The sequence below is a fragment of the Hesperophylax consimilis genome, chromosome 18 (genome assembly GCF_061612785.1).
Source record: "Hesperophylax consimilis isolate HC1 chromosome 18, BYU_Hcon_1.0, whole genome shotgun sequence".
NCBI classification, from domain to species: Eukaryota; Metazoa; Arthropoda; class Insecta; order Trichoptera; family Limnephilidae; genus Hesperophylax; species Hesperophylax consimilis.
This window is the reverse complement of record NC_142853.1, coordinates 20,831,073-20,853,412: the sequence shown is the minus strand read 5'-3', so window position 1 is coordinate 20,853,412 and position 22,340 is coordinate 20,831,073. Positions and strand designations below refer to the sequence as shown.

General features: G+C 33.2%; 1 protein-coding gene across 1 annotated transcript in view; it reads left to right on the top strand.

Annotated features, from left to right (window-relative positions):
- LOC149415477 (uncharacterized) overlaps positions 1-15,677 on the top strand; it is a 29,821-nt gene extending 14,144 nt beyond the window's left edge. Inside the window, exon 2 of the mRNA XM_089642407.1 lies at positions 12,945-15,677. Within this exon, the coding sequence (XP_089498533.1) occupies positions 12,945-15,254 (2,310 nt within the window). The 3' untranslated portion in view covers positions 15,255-15,677. The remainder of the gene's footprint in view (positions 1-12,944) is intronic.
- Positions 15,678-22,340: the final 6,663 nt, after the last annotated feature.

Genomic DNA, 22,340 nt, shown 5'->3' with positions numbered 1-22,340 from the left:
TTATGCTTTGTACGCGCTAACAAACTGCAACAAAGTAGGAATTATGAGATATGGGAAAATCTGACCACTTTCTTCCGCTTTCATTAAAGAACTGCATATTCTTATTACACTTGTATACAAATGGTACTTGTATACAAATCACACACAACATGTTGTGTAGATTACACGGATGTATGTAAGATTTTATTGTAGCGGTATAAGGCTACACAGACTTGGTAATAAGTAAAAAGCTAGCAGTCTTCAATGGAGAGCTGGTAAGGCATGTAAGACAGTGAGGAGCGGAACCTGAAGAGACTACACCAGACAATTAGGTATTAGAAAAATCTACATAAAATTTGTCATAGTCTCACTGGCTCCAGACAGTACCCGGGACTCGGTATTTTGCGGTATTTTAACGTTAAGAAATAATAATCATCTAGTTACTAACCGACGCAAAAATTAAATAAACTAGTGGCTTTGGAATATTTCACAGTATGTTACTAAACGATGCAAAAAATAATAATCTAGTGACTTTGGCCTATCTCATAGTATGTTACTAAACGACGCAAAGATATAATAATCTAGTGCCTTTGCCTATTTCATTGTAAGTTACTAAGCGACGCAAAAATATAATAATCTAGTGCCCTTGCCTATTTCATTGTAAGTTACCAAGCCACGCAAAAATATAATAATCTAGTACCTTTGCCTATTTCATTGTAAGTTACTAAGCGACGCAAAAATATAATAATTAGTGCCTTGGCCTATATATCTCATAGTATGTTAATAAACGACGCAAAAATATAATAATCTAGTGCCTTTGGCCTATATATCTCATAGTATGTTAATAAATGACGCAAAAATATAATAATCTAGTTCCTTTGCCTATTTCATTGTAAGTTACTAAGCGACGCAAAAATATAATGATCTAGTGCCTTTGGCCTATATATCTCATAGTGTGTTAATAAACGACGCAAAAATATAATAATCTAGTGCCTTTGGCCTATATATCTCATAGTGTGTTAATAAACGACGCAAAAATATAATAATCAAGTGCCTTTGGCCTATCTCATAGTATTTATAACCATGAATAATTATTATTTTATAGTACGTAATGTATTTTAGTACCTAATCGGACCCAGAGATCTCTCTCACATAGAAACTAGTTGCACATTTTACATTCATCCCACTTTTTTTGCATTTCACATAATAATATTTATGTACCTACCACGAATTTCAACAATGGACGATTTCAGCTGGCAGTATATTTTTGTGTTGTGTATTATTTTTCTAAGTAGGTACGCCACGCGCCAGGAATCACAATAAGTATTAATAAATAATGCGCAAGTATATATGACACAAATTTTAGATGACGACAGACTTGCTACTAGAGATTTTATTTTGTCAAAGCAGCATCGTGCATTTTTCTTCCTAAAAAATATGTTATCTCGACCTGATTGGTTCAGAGAAAATCATAGTAAATTTTCCGATTTATTTAATAATATCTTTTAGTATTAATAATATTTGTATTACTTCTAAAAAAAATAAACTAAGGCAAACACTACCATCAAAATACTTAGGACGGGTTGTTCCACAGAATTTGAACAATTCATCAAACTTCAAAGTTGATTTTCACGTTCTGTGTAGGTACTATCTACGTTCCGCTATTATTTCACTTTTGTGAAACAACTGGCCAACAATGATATAATAATAGAACCCTCACAGAACTTTTTAAATTTAAAAAAAATGCCATCGTAGATATTCAAGCGTCAGATTAAAAAAATGCGTTAATCATCTTTGAAGTAAATATTTTTGTGTTATGTTCCCCTTAAGGTTTTTGAGTTGCCCTCACTTGCCCAACTTTTGTAGACGGTTAAAATTTTAGTACACTTCGTTTGTCAAGTCCCTCCAAACAACATCTCCAAAGATAACAATAATTTTTACAACGCAATCATTGTACCACACGTTCATTATTGTAGCAGCATTATATTCTTAGCCAACGATGGATTGGAGATTGAACAATGAAACAAATGACAACACTACATAATAGAGCTAAGAAATTTTACTGAAGAAAAATAGATATAAAAAACAAGGAAATGTTGAAGAACCTAAATAACTTGTAATTTAAAAAAAAATTACTTCAACACTTTACTTTTAATCTACAAAATAATTAATTGCCATACATCAATTGATGTTTAAGAAAAGTTGAAAACCTGCAGCACAAACACAACATATCAAACGATGAAACGAAATGAAATAAGACCCTCCTTCAGAAAAAAACACACGACTTTTTTTATTTAACCCCTCCAGCGTCTAGGGTCATATATGACCGGGGGTCCATATTTTATAAAAGTATTTGTATTATTTTTTCTATCATGCAAAAAAATAATTTATTTGACGTTAGAAAGAAAAAATAATAATTCTTCCAGATTGTCTCAAATATTTATATTGGATGCCATTAATAATATCATAAAAGTAGCCAAAATGAATAATTTTTATTTCGCATCGCTATCGTAAAAATCGAGTTAAATTTAAAAATTCTTTCTTTTTTTTTGTTTTATGAACGTGATAAAGGAGAAGTTACAGTTTAATACTAACACCTTTAATGTATAATCTGGTAACATTTTATTTTTATTGACTAAAAGTCGCAACACACTGAGATTTTATGATTTATATTATTATTATTTTTAAATAAAATATTAATTAGGATTATATTAGAACAATATGTACATATATCGTTTGCTTTTTTGAGAGAAATCACCACCGTAAACAAGAGTTAATTAAATTCACCTCTTAATTTTTGTTTGTATCCAACTAGCAGAAAAACATAATGTAACTTTCATCCATATTATATTTAATGACGGTAAATATGTTGTCATTCAATGGCGAGTGAAATTTTCTTTTAGTTACGTCTTTTTAACGATTTTGTTTTCACTGTCGGGATGGACACAGGTGGAGAATTGCGTAACATCAGTCATAATAATATATTAATTAAATCAATAGTATTAATCAGAAAACTTGAAGTGAAACTAAATTTCTCATAAGTATTGATAGTGATCTTTGCCTTTCTTTGAACCTGGGAAAAAACAACCAGCACAAATTTTTTCTTTTACTTATTTGATGGTTATACCCATTAATGTAATATAATACTAATAATAAGGAGACAAAACTAATACATCTAAACGAAACATGAAAAAGAACAAGACACAGAAAAAGAAAAGAAAAAAAGATAACGTTAACAACTCGGAATCGAACCCAGGATTTATTGTCTTACCGGGACAATTGGGTGCCCTCACCCAAAGATCCAACAAAAATATTGAGCAATTATATTATAATAATGTAGGTATAAACGTATGTATTTAAATAACCTAAAATGACTGCCTCAACACGGGCTAGCCGCTAGCCTAGTGCGACAGGTTATGAGAAACCTCAATTATTTGTCTCAATCTAATAATAATAATAATAATAATTTTAAGTGGTAGATGCTAAAAACATGGGAAAAATTATTTGCAAAATGATATTGTTAATTCTGATGACAGTGATAATTAAAATGACGTTTAATAAATAGGTCTCAATGCTCGAGTGGTTAAGACGCCTGTCCCGGAAAGAACAGAGAGCCTGGTTTCGATTCCTAGTTGTGACAGTTACCTTTTTTCTGTGTCTTGTTCTTTTTAATGTTTCGTTTAGAATTTATTAGTATTATCTTCGTCTTCAATAATAAGTTGTCGTTTGTTTATCTTTATTAGGTAGTTACTACAAAATCTCGAGTTGTTGTAAAATTGGGTCATTTGCTTCAATGCTTGATTTCCTGGCTATTTCTATTTCCAAATTTATCTCCAGATTATTGTGGTAATTTTACGAAGATGAAAGCGTCTCTATAGTGTTAGCTATGCCACCTACAGATTTTCAGAATATTTAGGAACCTTTTTCAGTAACAAAATATTCGTTTTTGTTTCTGGATGCGAATTATTAGATTATTATTTTTTGCGAGAACAGGCATACTACTTAATTGAATTGTCTTTATTTGCTAATTCTTGTTTTAGCTTGAGAATCATATACGTTTCTCACGGGAGCATTTAATAAACTTTGACAAAGAAAAAAATCATGTCCAAAAATAAAATAATATGCTTAAACAAATCAAGAAAAATAAATCCCCAGATAGGTGTAATATAAACATGCCGACGAATGGAACTTATCTGAGGGTCAAGCACCATATGAACTTACTTAAGGGAACTTAAAGAATTAGATAATAAACCAGACGTTATGAAAATATTGCAATGCTTAGTTTTAATATAGTGTAAACTTTATTGATTGCATCTTGGAATTTTATGGCTTATACGTGCCTGAAAATTTCATCCGTAGTTGTCGCCAAGACTTGTTGAAGATACCACACGGCGGAACAGATTTTTTAGAACAACATAGCATTACAAGAGGAATGGTTATATTGAATGTTATTTTAAAAACAGTAGATCACTCTTTGAATAATTTTAACTTTTGTGTAATCCAAGTTTAAAATTTTTTTATATACGAAATATTGTACCGTAAATTTATGATCAATCTGTCGTACAAATAGTAATTCCGAGAATAGTAGACAGTCAAAACTAAAATTTCCTCTAAAATCATATGATTTGTAGTTAACTACTTAAATACCGTCCCATTTAATTCATCAATACGACGATTCGACGATCTTTTGAATAAGGAATATGCTTTGAATCATCCAAACGGCCACCATCTTTAACCGGAACTGGATGGTAACAAATATGTTTACAGAAAGACGAAACGCAAAACGCTTAAGTTGGACGAGTGAAAACATGCTTCTCTCAGTAAATAATTTTAATAAAAAATATTTTTTAAATCATTAGTTATTTCTTCTTCTAACTCAGCAAACTTATTTTGTGGCACCATTTTAATTAAAAATTAATAAAATACTTCGTTTTAACCACTTTTATTGTTTATTACCAACATGTTTCATGAGCAACGCTCACTTCTTCAGGGTTTTTGATAAAACTAATTATAAATAATTATTTATAATTAGTTTTATCAAAAACCCTGAAGAAGTGAGCGTTGCTCATGAAACATGTTGGTAATAAACAATAAAAGTGGTTAAAACGAAGTATTTTATTAATTTTTCATTAGTTATTTGTTTATTTTTATCTGATCTCTGACGCACGACTTTTACTGCACACTACGCTTTCCTTGACCATGTACGACAAGATGATTGTCCGCAAAACCGGAATAATTACACCCTGTCATTGCATAATATGATAGATTATATTTTTAACTTTTGATTACGTCGAAAACGATTCATCATCGGATGGATGAATCAATATATACTTTCTAAAGGAAATTTCCAATACTGTCCAGTTTTATATGCCTCGAAATACCATCGACGAGAGATCAACAACAAAAAAAACAGCCGTGTAATTTTGGTCAATTCGTCTTCACATTCTTCTTTAGACGTTCTGTTATAACACCGCAAGGGCCAGCTTTCCGCGTAAAGAATTTAGATTTGGGCAACACCCACAAAATAAACAATATTTAGTGTTAAAAGAATCCGACAGAGGTGTCTGAATTCGTATTAGGAATAATTTTGGGGATTATTTAATAATTTAAATAACGAAATTAAATTACCGACATCTATTGCAATTTTAGAAAAACAGACCCATTTTTAGTTAGCACCGAGCAAATTACAACGAAGTCGAAATGAAGATGGTTCTCAAAATATGGGTTTTATTACGGATTTAATTAATTAATTTTTTTTTTAATTTTACAAAAAACATTTACGAAAGTTATTTGTATAGGTATACAAATTACTTTACTTTACTAAAATACTATTATCACTTTTATAAAAGTAATTTATAACTTTTATAAAATCAATAAATATATTTTTACATCAATAAGGTTTTTCTTATATGGTTATCTTTATAGGGTGTCCGGGGGTAAAGTGCTCAAACTTCAGGAGGTTATTCTAAATGCTAGAAGAAGTAAAAAAGAAATGGAAATTATTCGAATTTCCAAATTTTTTCCACAAAAATTTATTTTCCGTAGAAGAAATTGTTTTTTTTTTGTATTCAAAAAATTAAACTTTTTTACTCGAAAACTATCTTAAAACGTTGGAATTCCAAAAAAAGTTTTTTTTCTTTTTTACTTGTACTATCAATTATAATCACCTCCCGAAGTTTGTGCACTTTACCCCCGACATCTTGTATAATATGCGCAATATAATATTTATACACGTGTAATATCTACTTTTGTACATTTATATAAATTATATACACGTTTACATTTTTATGCTCATCAAATTTATTATATTATAAAGATAGATAGAAAGATCCTTAGTGCTTCCTGAGGACTTACAAATCAGAAGACTTTTTTGTAATTATTTATTTATTCATTTAAACAATTCAATAAAGAGTAATAAAACATGTAAGCAACATAAAATTACATTCTAAAATGTGAAAGGGGCTCTATTTATTTACATTTTTATGAAATTACTACTTTTAATAGTTTAAGCTTTCAGTGAACTTTCAATTTTATTTTTAACTTCTCTAAATATTATTTGTTTAAATTGTCAAATATAATTTAATCACAAACACAAGATTCACTCAAAATGAAGGATTGGTGGTTCCGAAATGTTCCCATAAATACGGTGAAAGAACCCTAAACTATAAACTTATTACCCTAAACATGCTTCGAGCGAAATGCGGATCTGGAAATCTTATCGTCAATCTGAGCAAAACATACCATGAACGTCAATATAGCAACAGCCTTTGTTCTGCTGCAGTTTCATTAAATGCCGAGAGATCCGTTTACAGTCTCCAAAAAGCAATACTGGGGCACAACCCTAGAAGCAAAGCTAAATGATTGGAATACAGAAAGATAAAAACACACCATTGTCAAAAATATCTTGGCCGTAAATGATTAAATAAAATTAGATTTATTCAGGAAGGCAAGCATTACGGTGATCGATGTTAAAAATCTAACATAGCCCTAGAATAACTCCAGTATCTTTAAGAAACCTTTCTCTTAAAGCTCAGAAAAAAACTTTCCATGACAGTTAGATATACCACTCTACAACAAGACCGCGTACGGTAAAACTGTAAAAAAATAAAGTAATAAATAACAAAATAAATATTTCACAACACAATAATTTCATCGAAAATCTTAAATCCGTTTCACCTTTCTACATTTTCTATATTCTCGTTAAGAGTATAATCCTTAGATAATGCCTTTTCAGATTATTCGTGGAAGCTAGAAAAAAATAAAATCATTGATTATAACTGCACTTCAAGTGACCTTTTAAATAACAGTAAAGGGCTCAAATGATTTTATTATTACCTCCGTGCCTTTGCATCTTTACAAGACTTGGGCAAAACATTCTGTAGCGGAGTATAGATTTCACATCTGAAACATAATTAAAGAGTTTATTGAAAATAGAACACCAAGGTACGGTTAATCAAAAAACGTACAATAAAGTTAATTCTGGGTAGAAATTGTACAGTTGACATTCAGGACAGGTTCACTCCCTCCTCCTCAAAAAAGACCCTCTATACAGCATTCTCAAAGATGACACAGGCTCTGAGAGAAATTATTTTCTTCAAGGCCTCCTTCCGACATAAAAAATAACATCACTGAACAAAACATCAATAAAACCTCAATAATAACGGTTTTTCCGAATTCGCAAATCATTTGATCGATAAAGATCATACATTCTGTCATAGCACCGGTGCTAACATCTTACATAAAAACGGGCATGGTAACAGACTAAACAATTTAGAGGCACTAGAAATTAAAAAAAGCTGTAAAAACCAAAAGTCAGATACTTAATAATCAATTAGACATATCAAGTAGTCCAATATTAAGTCTGTTTCCAATAAACCCATAAAAAATTCCCAGTTCTCCTTACCTCCTTACCACCTTGCCAGTTGATGTTTTGTTTCTCCCGATTTATTCGTATAACCCATAGTCTACATAATTATCTAGCGGTTTTTCCATTACTTGTGCACTTATGTTAATGTATTTTATGACCGTCTTTGTGTTGCTTATATTTGTATCATGTTGTCTCCCTCTATATTTTGTTATACTACGTTTATTTCTACATTATGTACTTCTTGTTTAGTATTAATTTGTACCCTGATGATGCTTAAGTAAAGCGAAACCGGTCGGTTCTTAAATTAATAAATATCGTGGTTTTAAAACAAAAAAGTATTTTATTTTATTAAATTATATTCCCCACAGTTTCAGAACTTTCAATAGCTTTTTTCGCTCGCACTTCATTATTTTTCTGGATTCCACGTTCGAGTATTGTTATTTGAAACAGATGGCCCATAAATTATTATTACATATTATATTATATTTCGGACATCGTTGCATTGTGAATCATTAGAGCAGATCTTAGAGTAATATTACTCTAAGGAGCAGATGTAAAGTGACGTGTGTATTTGTGTACGTAGAAAGTTAATTCACAAATAAATCACGATCATATAGTATCCTCAACAAGCAAACTAAATTAATAAGAACTTGCCCCGTAATTTCTAATGTTTTGGAATTAGTTTTATTTCCCAAAGTACGTATTCTGAAAAAAATAAAATAATATTTTTTATAACTTTTTACTACACAATACATAAATAAAAATAATAATTAATTTTTATAATAAATGAATCCTATAATTTCTATACCCGCTATATCCGATTTTTTGACAAAATGATCTGAGTATGACATCTTGTTCACATTTTTGCGAGCAACAAGAGGAGCCTAAAATTGAGTTTCAAAACCCTCCTTATCATGACCAAAAACCATGTTAAAACTGCGAGTGAGAAACCAAATCCGCTATATCATACAGAAAGTCACTATCAAAACCCGCTATATCGGATTCAACGAATCACAAGCAGTTATTTTGCCAAAATACAATATGGCCGCCGCTCTGACGCCACGCTTGTGTGTCAAAATGATCTACGCGTGAGTTTCTAAACCCGCCATGTCGCCTCAGTTGACTTTCAAAATCACGAAGTGAGTATCAAAATCCGCTATATCCATTTTATTTATCGAAATTACTTAATTATTGCTAGACATATATAGAAAAATAAATGCTTTTCGAAATTTTATTACTCCAATTAATTATATAAAAATTTTTAATGCATTTACTTATGTACGCTAGAGATGTGACAGTTTTTTGCGGTTTTCTCCAAATCAATGAAAGTTGATATAGCGGGTATAGAAATTATACGACTCAAATTATCGTTTATCGTATTCTGAAAAAAATAAAATAATAATTTTTATAACTTTTTACTACACAATACATAAATAAAAATATGAATTACAAATGTTTATAATAAATTATCGTTTATAATAAATATAAGCTTGTAAATCAAATATTGTACTTTTTTCTTCTCACCTATCATGCGTTGAACCCTTTGGAGATATATTGTTTTCTTTGGAATACGAGATGTCTTTCGCTTATTTCCCATCTTTGAAAAAACAATATTTATGAACTGATATACGCTTTAAATTATCTTTATAGGTTCAAATATTTGCACGTAATCGCACGTCTGTATATCATAAAACGTTGAACGACACATCTGTCCCCAAAGCCCTCGAGTTGGCGAATGAAATTTTGCAATGAAAGATAGGTTAATCTTCATGTCGGAGCGAGCGCGCTATAATAAATGTGATTTAAAAGCAATAAGCGTAAGCGACAGTTGTGAAAATATTTAATTAAACATGACTTATTAACAATACAGCAAAAATTTCTTTAAAAATATCTTAAGTAGCATTTAAAGAAGCAATTTGAATTTTTTCATACCTGTAACTTGTAATATAACAGAAACAAATGTGTAAATAATAATTTTTGGAGCATACTTTGCAATTTTTTTCTATCGAGGGAATTTTATGTAATTAACGTTTCGGCCCTACACATATTCAGATAATATCTTGAAAAATAGCATATATTTTTTTAAGAACTTAGAAACTTAAAGTGTTCAAGGGAAATATGATATAAATCGGTAGAATATCGGAATTCCGGCCCATAAAGACAACTGTTTTACGACATTTGCACTGTGTTAGTACATATAGTAGCATAGTTAGTATATGTTGGTAGCAGGGATTAGTACTGTACCCTGCTGAACCTAGTGCAAAAGTTCGAAAACAGGTCTCTTCTAAGTGTCAGTCCATTTTCTACAGCACGGCATGTAATTATAAAGATAGTGTTATACCCATCTATATATAGTTAATACTTAGTCGATGGTTATAACCCGGAAAAGATAAACACTATCGTAATATGGGGCGACTTTTGAATGGTGGGGACGACTTTGTTCGTCGAAGTTCTCGTTACCACTCGCCAATACCAATATTTCGCTTTTTTAAAATGTTTTTTTTGGGCAACGTGCATAAAATCAATGACACTTCGAAAATAACTGTCAAATTCGTTGATTTCTAGTTAAATTCAAACATATTGTTGTAAAAAATATTGAGCTGTTTTTTTAGAAGGATTAATTTAAATGTGATAAAACGAGTTATGTTGTTTCCCTTGTTTACTGCCAAACTCGAATGTGAAGAACACATTCCAAGTGAATTTTGCCATAGTAATGCACAAAAATATTACCTACCAATTGAATACAAATCTAGAATATTATGTAAAGCAGGTGAGAGATCACCATGCAGGTTCACAACCTGAATAGTCAGATTCAGAAAAATTTCAATCGAAATGGTCACCTATCTAAGCACCGCTTTAATTAATATTGAATCAAAAAACACCTCTGCCATGGGTCACTCCAAGTGGTCTGCTACGGTTGGTAAATTAGCAGGGGTGCCCGAGTTTATGGGGTGAGATTTGTCTAGGTCTTGTCGGCGGATGTGACAGCCCACCTACTTCATGGCGGGGCGGATTTGGAGAGACTGGTTGAGGGAGATCTTTTTACCTCTCCAGCAGAACTCTCTCGGCCCATCGCCTTGTATCGCAGTGGGAGGGACGAATTCAAACGTCCTGGCCACAGATTCTTACCCACCTTTCATACCTTCTTATTTCCTAGATCTTCCTCTCCTCCCTTTTCTTAAAAAACCGTTCATATAACATCCCCAAAGATCACATAGGCCCTGAGGGGGAAATTATTTTACTCAGAACCTCTGTGTGGGGCTATGTAAAAAAAAAACATTGCTTTAGAGGAAGCTACAGGCCAAAAATGTAACATTTTTGGTATACCTTATATCGTATGTAATATGCATCAAAATCGCTTGACAAACGGAGTCTAGAAACGTTCGATTTCAAGCAAAAAACTGGTTTTTATTTATTTTGTAAATAATTTTAAAAGAAATCAAAAAAGTTGATCAAGTGAAGCTGTCACAGATAATCTTAGCCATAAAACTGTATTTTAAAAAAGTTGTTTCCTTTATGCGTTCATACATTTCTATTGAAAACATATTTTTTTAGTAGTTTGCGTTTATATTTTTTATTGCCGAATTTATTTTTTTATTTGTATTCTACTCAAGCGAAACGATAGGAAAACCTTCAATTTATCTAAAGCATATTTTGTGGTATTCATAATGTACACCAATTCGTTATAAAGATTAATCAAAATTGTGATTTGGCATTAAGCTTCGCCTTAACCTGAGATAAGGTGCAAATATAATATTTAATTTGACATCGTAAAAGCATGGTAAAGTTGTTGTGGATTATTTATCAATGTAATTAGTAATCATCAATGTGGGTTTACTTAACCTGTTATATTATATATGATAAAATCTTCGATCCAATATGATCTCACTCCTCGACCTGTTAACCTTTTATTATACGTTGTGGATCACCATGAAAACGCGAGAAATTAAAATCACGTTATATAGGCACTTACGGCACATAAAATTGTTGGAAATATTGTAATTCTCTGTGATTGCACAAGGCAAATTGATTTAAATGGGCAGATAAAATGAGTTTCATGTTGCTTAATGTTTTAAACTCGTTTTGTTGTTACTAACGACATCTGTCTCTTGGCGCGGTACTAAATAGTAAATAATCACAAAACGTCTCAGAGTGAAAGGTGAAAACATTATCGATCTCAATAATAGAGTGCTCCAAAAGCCATGATAATAGTTTTCACTGCGTCCGATAGATGGTGTTAATTTGAAATGAACTAAAAAAAGTATGCATATTATATGCAAACTAGACAGATTTTTTTTGTAAAGTGTAGTGTAGATCTAAGATGTACATATAATATGCTACCCTAACATACATTTTTCCGACAGTATTCAATTTTAAATTTCCTCATCATACTTATCGAACATTTTTTTTATCTCAAGATTAACAATTGTATATTATGCAGCTCCATAACTTATGATGAAAAATACGTTGTTAGTTTTTAAAAAATATACCAAAGATTCATCAAATTTCCCCAAGTTGAGCTGTTTTTCACATTTTTAATGATACAAATCATTCAGTTTTAGAGTTTACAATAAATTATTAGCATTCCAAAAAAATAAAACTAAATATTTTATTGTTTCACACGTTTCCAAAAGTTAGAAATATGCATTATAGTTGTTAATATTTGATTATTATGAAATAAATCACGGCTACAGATATTTAAATTTATTAGACCTTATTTTGTCCAACGAGTTATTGCGTAGTAAAATTTCATAAAGAGGCTTCTTTCTAAGAATAAACATCAAATAAAACTGCAAAAGAATGCTTATCTCTTAACTCCTCGTATCTAGATAATATAATATTATGTTAGTTACAAAATCTGCCAAATTTTTAAATGCAAAGAGAAAGTTTGGTATTTTATCTTTCTTATATCATATGTTAGAATGTAAGAGAGAAGGAGATAAATAAACATGTAACTTGTAATGTGATACAAAGCAATTCTACTGCTATTGATGATGATTCGCGGCGAATACGCCACTACGCGCCCCGAGATGATAAGGATGAAAATTATTTTTCTTGGTTGATCGATTTTTAAAAGAACCTTTTTTTCTTTTTCCAGATTGCTTCGGTGGTACTTCTCATAGCGGTTAACGTGTTGAGTGTACCAGCCCTTTCTTCGAAGGAAGTTAAAGAAGATGTCCAGGAACTGGAGAGTAACAGCACTACAATCACCAAAGAAGAAAAAGAATTCATCAAGGCAATTGAAGAGAAGTACAACATTACTTCCGCGAGTGACGAGAAAACTGAAAAAGATGCCTCCGACAGTATTGTGGAAGTTCCATTCCCGGCTGTAATCGCAATCGAAATAGTAAACGATACCCTGATCGATGGAAAAGAAAAACGAACAATCGACGCTAATTTAGGGTATGGATATAGAACCAATAATGGTTATTTCTACAGTCAGTTCGGAAAGAAGAATAATGCCAATACAGGAAAATTCATGATTTACCCATATTCCCAGCAGGATATTCCACCAGCACCGGGTGGCGTGCCAGCTGATAGGGTCAATTATCACACCAAGGGAGTGTACACCAATAAACTAAAAGGAGAAAAAACATTTGTTGAAATACAGCCATCGAAAGCCTACCAGTTGGTTCCCATTGATAATGAACAACAGGAGGAAACGCAGAGTAGCTATTCTCCAAGTGATGTCGTTTCTAACATTCGATCTCAATACGAACACGTGCAATCTGTTGAAACACCACCACCGCCGCAGTATGCCAACGAAGACCTTTACCAACAAACCCAATCTGAATCTCCGAAAGTTCTCTACTCCACATACAATGGTGGACAGTTATCTGGGTTCAGTGGAAACTTCCCCAGCGTCATGCCAAACTACTACGTTAGTCCATCAAAGTTTTTGAACCATCCGCAATACCAGTCATTTGGTGTACAGCAAAACCAAGAAGAGGAACGATTCTCTCCAAGAAGGGTTATTCCAGTTATTATTTTGAGAATACCAAGTTCTCAAATCCAAAATCCTGTAGCGGAATTATATCCCAAGTTACCGCATAGCAACCCTTACGCCAATAATTTGAATCACATGAACCTCCAATCTCTCGTGAGTCAGTACCTTGCCAACTTCCAACAACAGTATGTGACATCTCCACATCAACAGCAGCAGTACGTACCACCTCAGACTCAACAGCAGTACTTGGCTCCTCAACATACCGTTTCGTACGTTCAACCAAGGAGGCCTCAGTATTCTGCAGCAGATTTAGCCAGGCAACAGTACTTGGCAAGACAGCAATATTATATTTCACAACAATCTTCAGTACATCCAGATTTAGGTAGACTGCAGTACTCTCAAGCTGATTTAGCAAGGTTGCAATATTCTCACTCTACTCAGGCCCCGGAGCCCGCAAATTTAGGGCGGATTCAATATGTCACTCAAGCCCCACAAGATTCAAGACTGCAATATTCCGTTACACAAGCTCCCCCTGAGGAATCAAGTTACGCGGGTCTACAATTCTCTGTGACACCGGCACCCCAATACTCAGTAAGCCAATCACCTGAAGAGCAGTATGTCCAACAAGGGCATTCCACTTATGAACAACAGCAGTTCAGCGATGATCAATCTGGACAATCCTATCAATACGTTCAAACCGGGGGCGGAGTTCCTTCTTCGCAGATGACCTTCTCCCAAGCATACCGTGGAATTTCTCAAGGTCAACAAGAACATGGCTATGACACCTCCGATGGCTCTCAGAACTTAGCGATCTCAGAAAATTACCCGGATTCAGCTCACACTCGAGTGATTGTAAATCCTCGTTATCAACACGAACAACAGATCGCGCAGCAAGAACAAAATTCGATCAAGAGTGGACAAGGTGAAAGCGATTACGCAACTGCCACCCCCGTCTCAGCAGCCCTTTCTCAGTCCCAACTTCTTGTTAGAAAAAATCCTTATGGGTACTTTACCCAGCCCCAACAATCCGTTCAGATAATCCATGAAGAACCTTCATATTCCGAAGAAGCTCGTGCTCAGCAAGAACAACACGCTCAGGCCCAAGCGCAAGCTCAGTCCCAAGCTCAAGCACACGTTCAAGCTCAAGCTCATGCCCAAGCTCAAGCACAGGTTCAAGCTCAAGCTCATGCCCACGCACCACAAACTCCAGCTGCCGTTGAAGAGGCTGAAGCCAAATATGATGCCCCAGAGCAAACCAAGGTAGCTCCTCAAAACCTTTACAATTACCACGCACACCCTTATCCTAAAAGACAAATCAAAGTGTCCGACAAGCCAAGAAAGGACGTCATTCCAACCAGCAGAAGTAGACAAAATTATGGAGACAGGAAGGTAGTACTGGCCACGAGGAAGGTAGCTAGTCGTAGTCGAAGAATGAGATCAGGAGAAGACACTAATATTTAAACTTTGTTTTTAACATGGTAAGGTCAACGCATGCATTTAAAAATTGTTGTAACTTTTCTGAACTTATTTACAATTTATTTATATGGAGATGGTCAAGAAATTAAGATATGGAAAATAAAATATGGCTATAAGCCATTACTTCAAAAGCAATCAAGAAGCGTGCTACTATTATCACATATTAAAAAAATCCATTGTAAATATTATTTTTAAGTATTTCGTAAGCTAACGTGTTTAAGGTATTCCTCATAAAACATATTTTTTTATTAAATAATATCCTTTACCAGCTACTGAACAATAAAAATGCGTAATACCTAATAAATTACCAAATAATGTAAAATATTGTAATACTATGTTTATGTTATTATAGTATATTTTGTAAAAAAAACACTGTTCATTCCCGTGAACTTATCGATGTGCAATATTTCAAACCTAAAATTTTTAATGTTTTATTTTTTACTTATTTACTTAAAAAACGTAATAAAATGTTTTAAAAATAACTCGATTTAATAATTTTTATTATAATGGGTGCTTATAGTAGATAAGTATTAGCAGATAGCTTTTTATTATCAGGAACGTTTTAAATTTTAAAGATGAATTAGTCCCAGCGAGAGATCGTACATGACGTCATCGATCTAGTATCTTCTGTGTGTTTCGTTTTCGAACAAGACGCGTGAGAAGGAAGAAGACGAACGTCGATGACATCTGTACGCGCTCTCGCTGAGACACGTTTATGTTGTGGGTTTTACTTAAATTTTAAAGGAGAAATTTACTAACTAAATATTTACTATATATTTTAATGCATATTTATAAAAATTTCATAAAACACTATTTATTACATTGACTCCACACAGGACGCCCTGAGGAAAACGCCATCTCTGGAAATGATTTATTGAGGGTCTTTTTAAGGAAGAGGATGTTCTGGGAAGAAAAATACAATAAGAGGTGTTATTTTGATATTCAATCGTAAAAGATCAATGGTTTCGTTGCTTGTGTGGCACGTAGCGCCGTCATATTGAAAGTAAACGTTGTCCAGATCAATACCATCCAATTCCGGCCATAAAAATCATTAATCATCTCTCGATAGCGCAATCCATTCACCGTAACTGTTGCTCTAGCTTCATTTTTAATGGTAAAAATGTCCGTTTGTAGCAAAGTAAAAAATAGAGGTCATCTTTGCAAGTTAGTTATTAAATTAATTAGGGGTAAAAGTATGAATTTTATGAAACCAAATTGAAATGACACAATATTTTAAACCGTCCGAAGCCGGTAAGACAATCCTATTTTGTTTAAATTGTGATGAAGAAAGAACAGAGAGGGGTAGAAGAATGGAAAACTATTATGATTGGGCTTTTGTTTAGAGTTTTTCAAATTAAGATAATTTGCTCTTTTTCCAAACGTCATATCTAATGTGAAATTTAACCGAGAATAATCAAAACCCTTATTTAAGGGATGGGAAAAGGTGATGGATGATTTTTTGGAGGTCAAGTTTGCAATATTTCATCAAACTCTCAATAAACTGTAGATTTTCATAAAAAACAACCCAAACCAGCCTCTCTTTTTTATATAAATATATATATATATATATATATATATATATATATATATTTATAAGAAATAAACAGAGAGTTAGCATTAAAAAATTACAAAGAAAAAACAAGGAATAAATATTAACCTCCAATAACGGTGCAAAATAATATGTAAGAATAAAACAATAAGCAGGTATGTAAAATAACCAAACAAGATACAATGTAAAAAAATAGTTTTCTAATAATAAACTAATGTTTATAAGTCAAGGTTTTTTATGGATAGTACATTCTGAATAAGGCCCCGCCCTGTTTTAGGTACTGATAGTACCCCTTCAGAGTTCTCGCAAGGACGCAAATTTTTTTGATACAACGAGTCTACATTTAAAGTTTCAAAACAAGACATCCAAAATGTCCATGCATACAATGTTATTCACAGTATGCAAGTGCTGCGTATTAGTAACTTGTTAGTAAGATCTATTATATTTGGTTAGTTTAACACAGGGGTTCCCAAACCCGTGCCCGCGGGCGCTATGGTCCCCGATTCATATGTGCCCGCCACTATTCGACAGTGAAATAATTTTTTCATAAACATTAATTAAAAATGTGAATTATTTTTATTTATTTGTTAGTTATAATTTTTTTGAGTGCCTAGGTTTATTAAATACGTTCGTATGTTTGCGATATTGTATGTATGAGTGGTTTCTTTGCTGACAGTACTTGTCGCAACCTGTCTAGCAGCGAGCCATACTGCACTCTTCACGCTAGCCTGGAACGGAGAGTTCTATTTGCACATCATGGGTTTTCGGCGTGTACAAGGAGTGATGTGCAAATAGCATTCCCCGCCTAGAACCGCTTTGTCATCATTTTGATTGCGATTGCTGCCCCGAGTTTGTCGATTAAAAATAGGTGGTGCCCGCCACCCTACCGATATTTTAGAATGTGCTCTAGAGTAAAAAAAGGTTGGGAACCCCTGGTTTAACAGGTCATATGTACAAGGTATCAACAATAACAGGTAAAAATAATAATTTACAGCCACCTGCGAAAATGAAAAATCATGAGACAAAAGAAAATGGTGAAATGTGCAGCTCATTGTGGTGGGGGGATGTCGTCACCCGCTCCCAGGCAGTCCTAGGGGGAGAAAGCAGAGCATTGGATAGGTTTAACGCCCCTAAGCCAGGAAACCAGTTGTGCCTCGACGAAAGATGTAAGTTGGGGTTGGGAAGATCCCGAAGACCGTGAGGAGAAAGTGTCGGAGTACCTGGAGGCAGGGCGGAAGGTGACCAATTCACGATCAGCCCATCCTCAGTCCCGTTCCTTACCTCAGGGGAGGCGCTGAAGACAGGTGACGGTACTAATCCCTTATCGTGAAATGGTCGTCCAAGATGGGTATGCACGGACTAGGTCTTATGCCACCCCAGAGTCGGGGTACACCGGACAGAAAGAAATTAGTTCAGTACCGCTACCAGCAAGCACTTAACTCTGTAAAAACAATAATACAAAACACAATAAAAGAAGAAAATTGCAAGAAAATTGCGAAATAGATTTATACTGTCGCATTACATACAGGTCATCCCCGAAAAAAGGTAGATCATTATAAACAATGAAACAAAAGTAGAACAACTGAAAAAAAAAAGATTTATAAATCATCTTTACAATATTCATCTTAAAATCTTTACAATATTAAGACAAATCATTTGTTTGCGCCCGTATATACGCAATATGAATATGAATCAATAGTTTTGTTCGTTTAAAGACTTAATTCTTTCGAGAAAGGCACACAAATACAATATTTTACCGATGATTCAATCCAATATTGTATTTGTATGCCTTTCTCGATAGAATTGAGTTTTTATATGGACAAAACTATTTATTCATATACATATTGTGTATATGAGGGCGCAAACAAACAATTTGTCTTAGTACTGTAAAGAGTGTAAAGCAATACCTTGCAAAAGCGTATTTAAACGAAATTAATTAATTAACGCCATCTGTGAACACGTAGAATACAACGAGCGTTGCGTTTAACCTTAAATATCAACTCAAAAGAATAAAAGATTACAGGCAATTTTGATGATTCCGTGCATTATTATTGTTATTATAGATTCTAACATACCCCTCAGCGCCTATGCCTACGTCTTTGGGGATGTGGATGGTCTTTTTACGAAAGGAAGGGGAAGGGGTCCAGGAGTGACGGATGTATGAATCCATCCCTCCAACTGCGGCGCAAGGCGATGTCCTTAAAGTCCTGCTGGAGAGGTCATAAGTCTCCCTTAAATGTCTCTCTTGTTCATGCTAGCCACGCAATTGGAGAGCAGTTCGGAGCCGGACAAACTTCCACCCGATGACCCGGCCACCCCTGCTGTCACCAAAAATACAAACCACTTGGAGTGACCTTTGTCAGAGGTGTTGGTTAAATTAGAGATACAAAGAATATTTTTTAAACTTTCATATAAAGAATATTATGTGTTTTAATTGAGAATCGAAATGATAAATGGATTTAGAGATGTTTAGTAATTTCCAAGATCTGAACAGACAGCTACTTCTCTATACCACCTGTCCACTATGTTCAGCCTCACAACATATCTACCTCAAACGGTGGATTTCCTATCTAGAATCTAAATGCTGCTGTTTAATGTTTGAAAAATCAACGACTTACACTTACAGAATTCAAGCGGTCATCGCAGCAAAAACATGTCAAAATTACTGCGACTATCATTCAGCCTAGTGTGATAATCGCTAGAGACCAAAAAATTTATACAACTTGCGAAAAAAGTGGTTAATAAAGAAAATTGCGCGTTTTTAGGTTCACGGCGAATAAGAAAAAGTATTGCGTGCGAACCGAAGATGCTGTCATAATCAAATCACGGATGACAGCCTCCGAGTTATTCAGCAGAAGCCACGAGAGGTGGAGAGTGCCTCACAAGTTGTGTGATACATGTCACAGAATAATAATAAGAAAACATCCACGATCGTTTACAACGCTATAAATAATGGGAAGACTGGATTTTACGGAGAGGGAAAAAATACCTCATTGATGAAAGTTAAATTTCTTTAGCGTGGAGTGTATGTGATGTCCAAATGGTTGGGAGAATTCGTAGATATAATTGAGTGAAAAAAAATAATAGACCTTAAAAGTCATGTCAAAAGTCGAGGTTGAGAAAAAATAATAGATAATAAAAGTCGTGTCAAAGTCGAGGGTGAAAAAAAATAATAGACTGTAAAAGTCATGTCATGAGTCGAAAGTGAGCAAAAATAATAGATTGTTAAAGTCATGTCAAGAGTCGAGGGTGAGAAAAAATAATAGATACTTAAAGTTATGTCAAAAGTCGAGGGTGAGAAAAAATAATAGATAGTAAAAGTCATGTCAAGAGTCGAGGGCGAGAAAAAAATACAATAATTCTACGCTTAAGACCCCGTAGTAAGCGTTCAAGGTTCGTATGAAAGGGAGATATCTAAATACGAATGTTAGAGGGAGCACGCTAATATCAAAAAATGATGATAATTATACGAAAATGGTAAAAATATATCATAAAACTGACTCGTTTGAAATAGAGCAAACATCTCTTCACAGATGCTTTAGTTGTATTTAAATTTAAAAATAAATTTAAATTTAAATACTGTCATTTTTTCATTCCTATAACATATTTAATAACAGAAGAAATGTCTTTTTAATAATTTTCGGAGCGATTTTTTTCTTTCGAGGGAATTCCATATAATTAACGTTTCGGTATAACAAATGTATAGATATTGTCTTCAAAAATAATATATATTTTTTTCGAACGTAAAAACTGAAATAGTTAACGAGAAACTTGTTTTAAAACAGTTAGAAATTGGGTATGCAAAGGCTTAAGATAATGATGAAAATGATGAGGTGATGCATATTGCATACATAGGTACTATTATGTTTCATTGTATTACTAGCGCAGACCCGAGAAAGTCACGGAATATTATGATTTTAGGATTTGTGAAGCTGAAAGTATTAAAAAAATAGCAGGATACAAAAGGATTTTTGAAACAATTTAGGTTTTATGGCCCGCTTAAATAGTTTCAGATATTAGTAAGAGCTAAGGGAAGTTTATTCATCTTAGTAGACGGCTTTATTTGACCAAGAAAGTTTAATTATGATTAGCAATACTAGATCTGCTAAATTGTCGATCGCTAAAGTCTTGTCGGATATATACTTCCGATGTATGGACTGGCGCCATTCCTTGCAATGTATTGAAGGTTATTAAGCAGATCTGGAAACTATACTTTTTTAGGGTATCGAAGTTGATGAAGCCGTAAATGTGGGGTTATCCTTCATCATCAATCACCATCAGAGTTGTCGTTTGTTCCCTGCTGGAGTAAGGCCTGACCAAGCTACATCTGTTATTGGTTCTAAGCTTTGAGCTGCGCCTTGTTTTAGTCCGACTTGTCGATAGGTGTCGCCGATCTCGCGTTTATAATTACTGAATACCGGCTTTTGCCAATCTTCTCAATTTATAAATATAAAAAAAAATAATAATTGTAATAATTAATAATTATTCTGATGATAATTATACAATAATATTTACTAATTTACTATAAAAATGCAAAAGACAGTCATTTCAAATACATGTAGGTTTACGAAAGATTTTTTAAAATATTTATATTGAGGGATGAGTAGGATTTATAGGTCCAGTAAGGAGTTCTACCGAGCCGAACCCTGTGATATGAAAATATCTGGAGTCGGCGAATTATTTTCCCATTTGATTTCTTGACGTGTTGTTTTTGTATTGTTTTGTATTTATTATGCTTATATAATGCACTTGCATAATGTGGATTGACTAGATGATCATTTGTGGAAAAGTGTGTGGAAGGGTTTAGTTTTTCCTGTGGGGAAGATTTAACCCGGACATAAAGTCGAAAAAAAATACACATTTATTTAAATTAAACAATAATTTTACTCCAAAAACCTGCAGGAATTGTGCAATGCAATGTCATCCATATTAGCACGTCATGCGTCAAAAATTTTAACAAAATATGAAAGAAAATAAATATTAATAAAATTAAAAGGAAAAAAATGGTACATTACATATTTACAGTGGGAATAACAAAACATAAATAATTTCATGTGCAATCTACACTGTGTTAATGAAAACTGATGTCGCCATGTTCTTTGAATTTGATCAACTGTTAAAGAACAGAGAAGAAAGTAGGATAAAATTGATCTTACACAAGACCCACGGACTCACCCTAGTATACTAAAATACTTTGACGTTTAATGTTTATCTAGTGTTTAAATAAACATATAAAGAGCGAAGAAAGGTCTTAGTGGTCTCAATTAAAAAAAAAACACAAATTCAGCGTTACGGTACAATCTGTGAATGACATTGACCTTAGAAATTATCGCATCAAATATTTCCTATTCCTGTACACCTCATTATCATGGAAAAGAAAAATAAACCATAGGTAGTTAGCTAAAAGTATTATGAACGTGTTTTGTTATACGATGAATCTTTACTTAAGAAAATGTGCAATGGTACAGCCTTAACAAATTATAAATCCAATATTTATTGTCGGTTACACTTCTAACCAACTA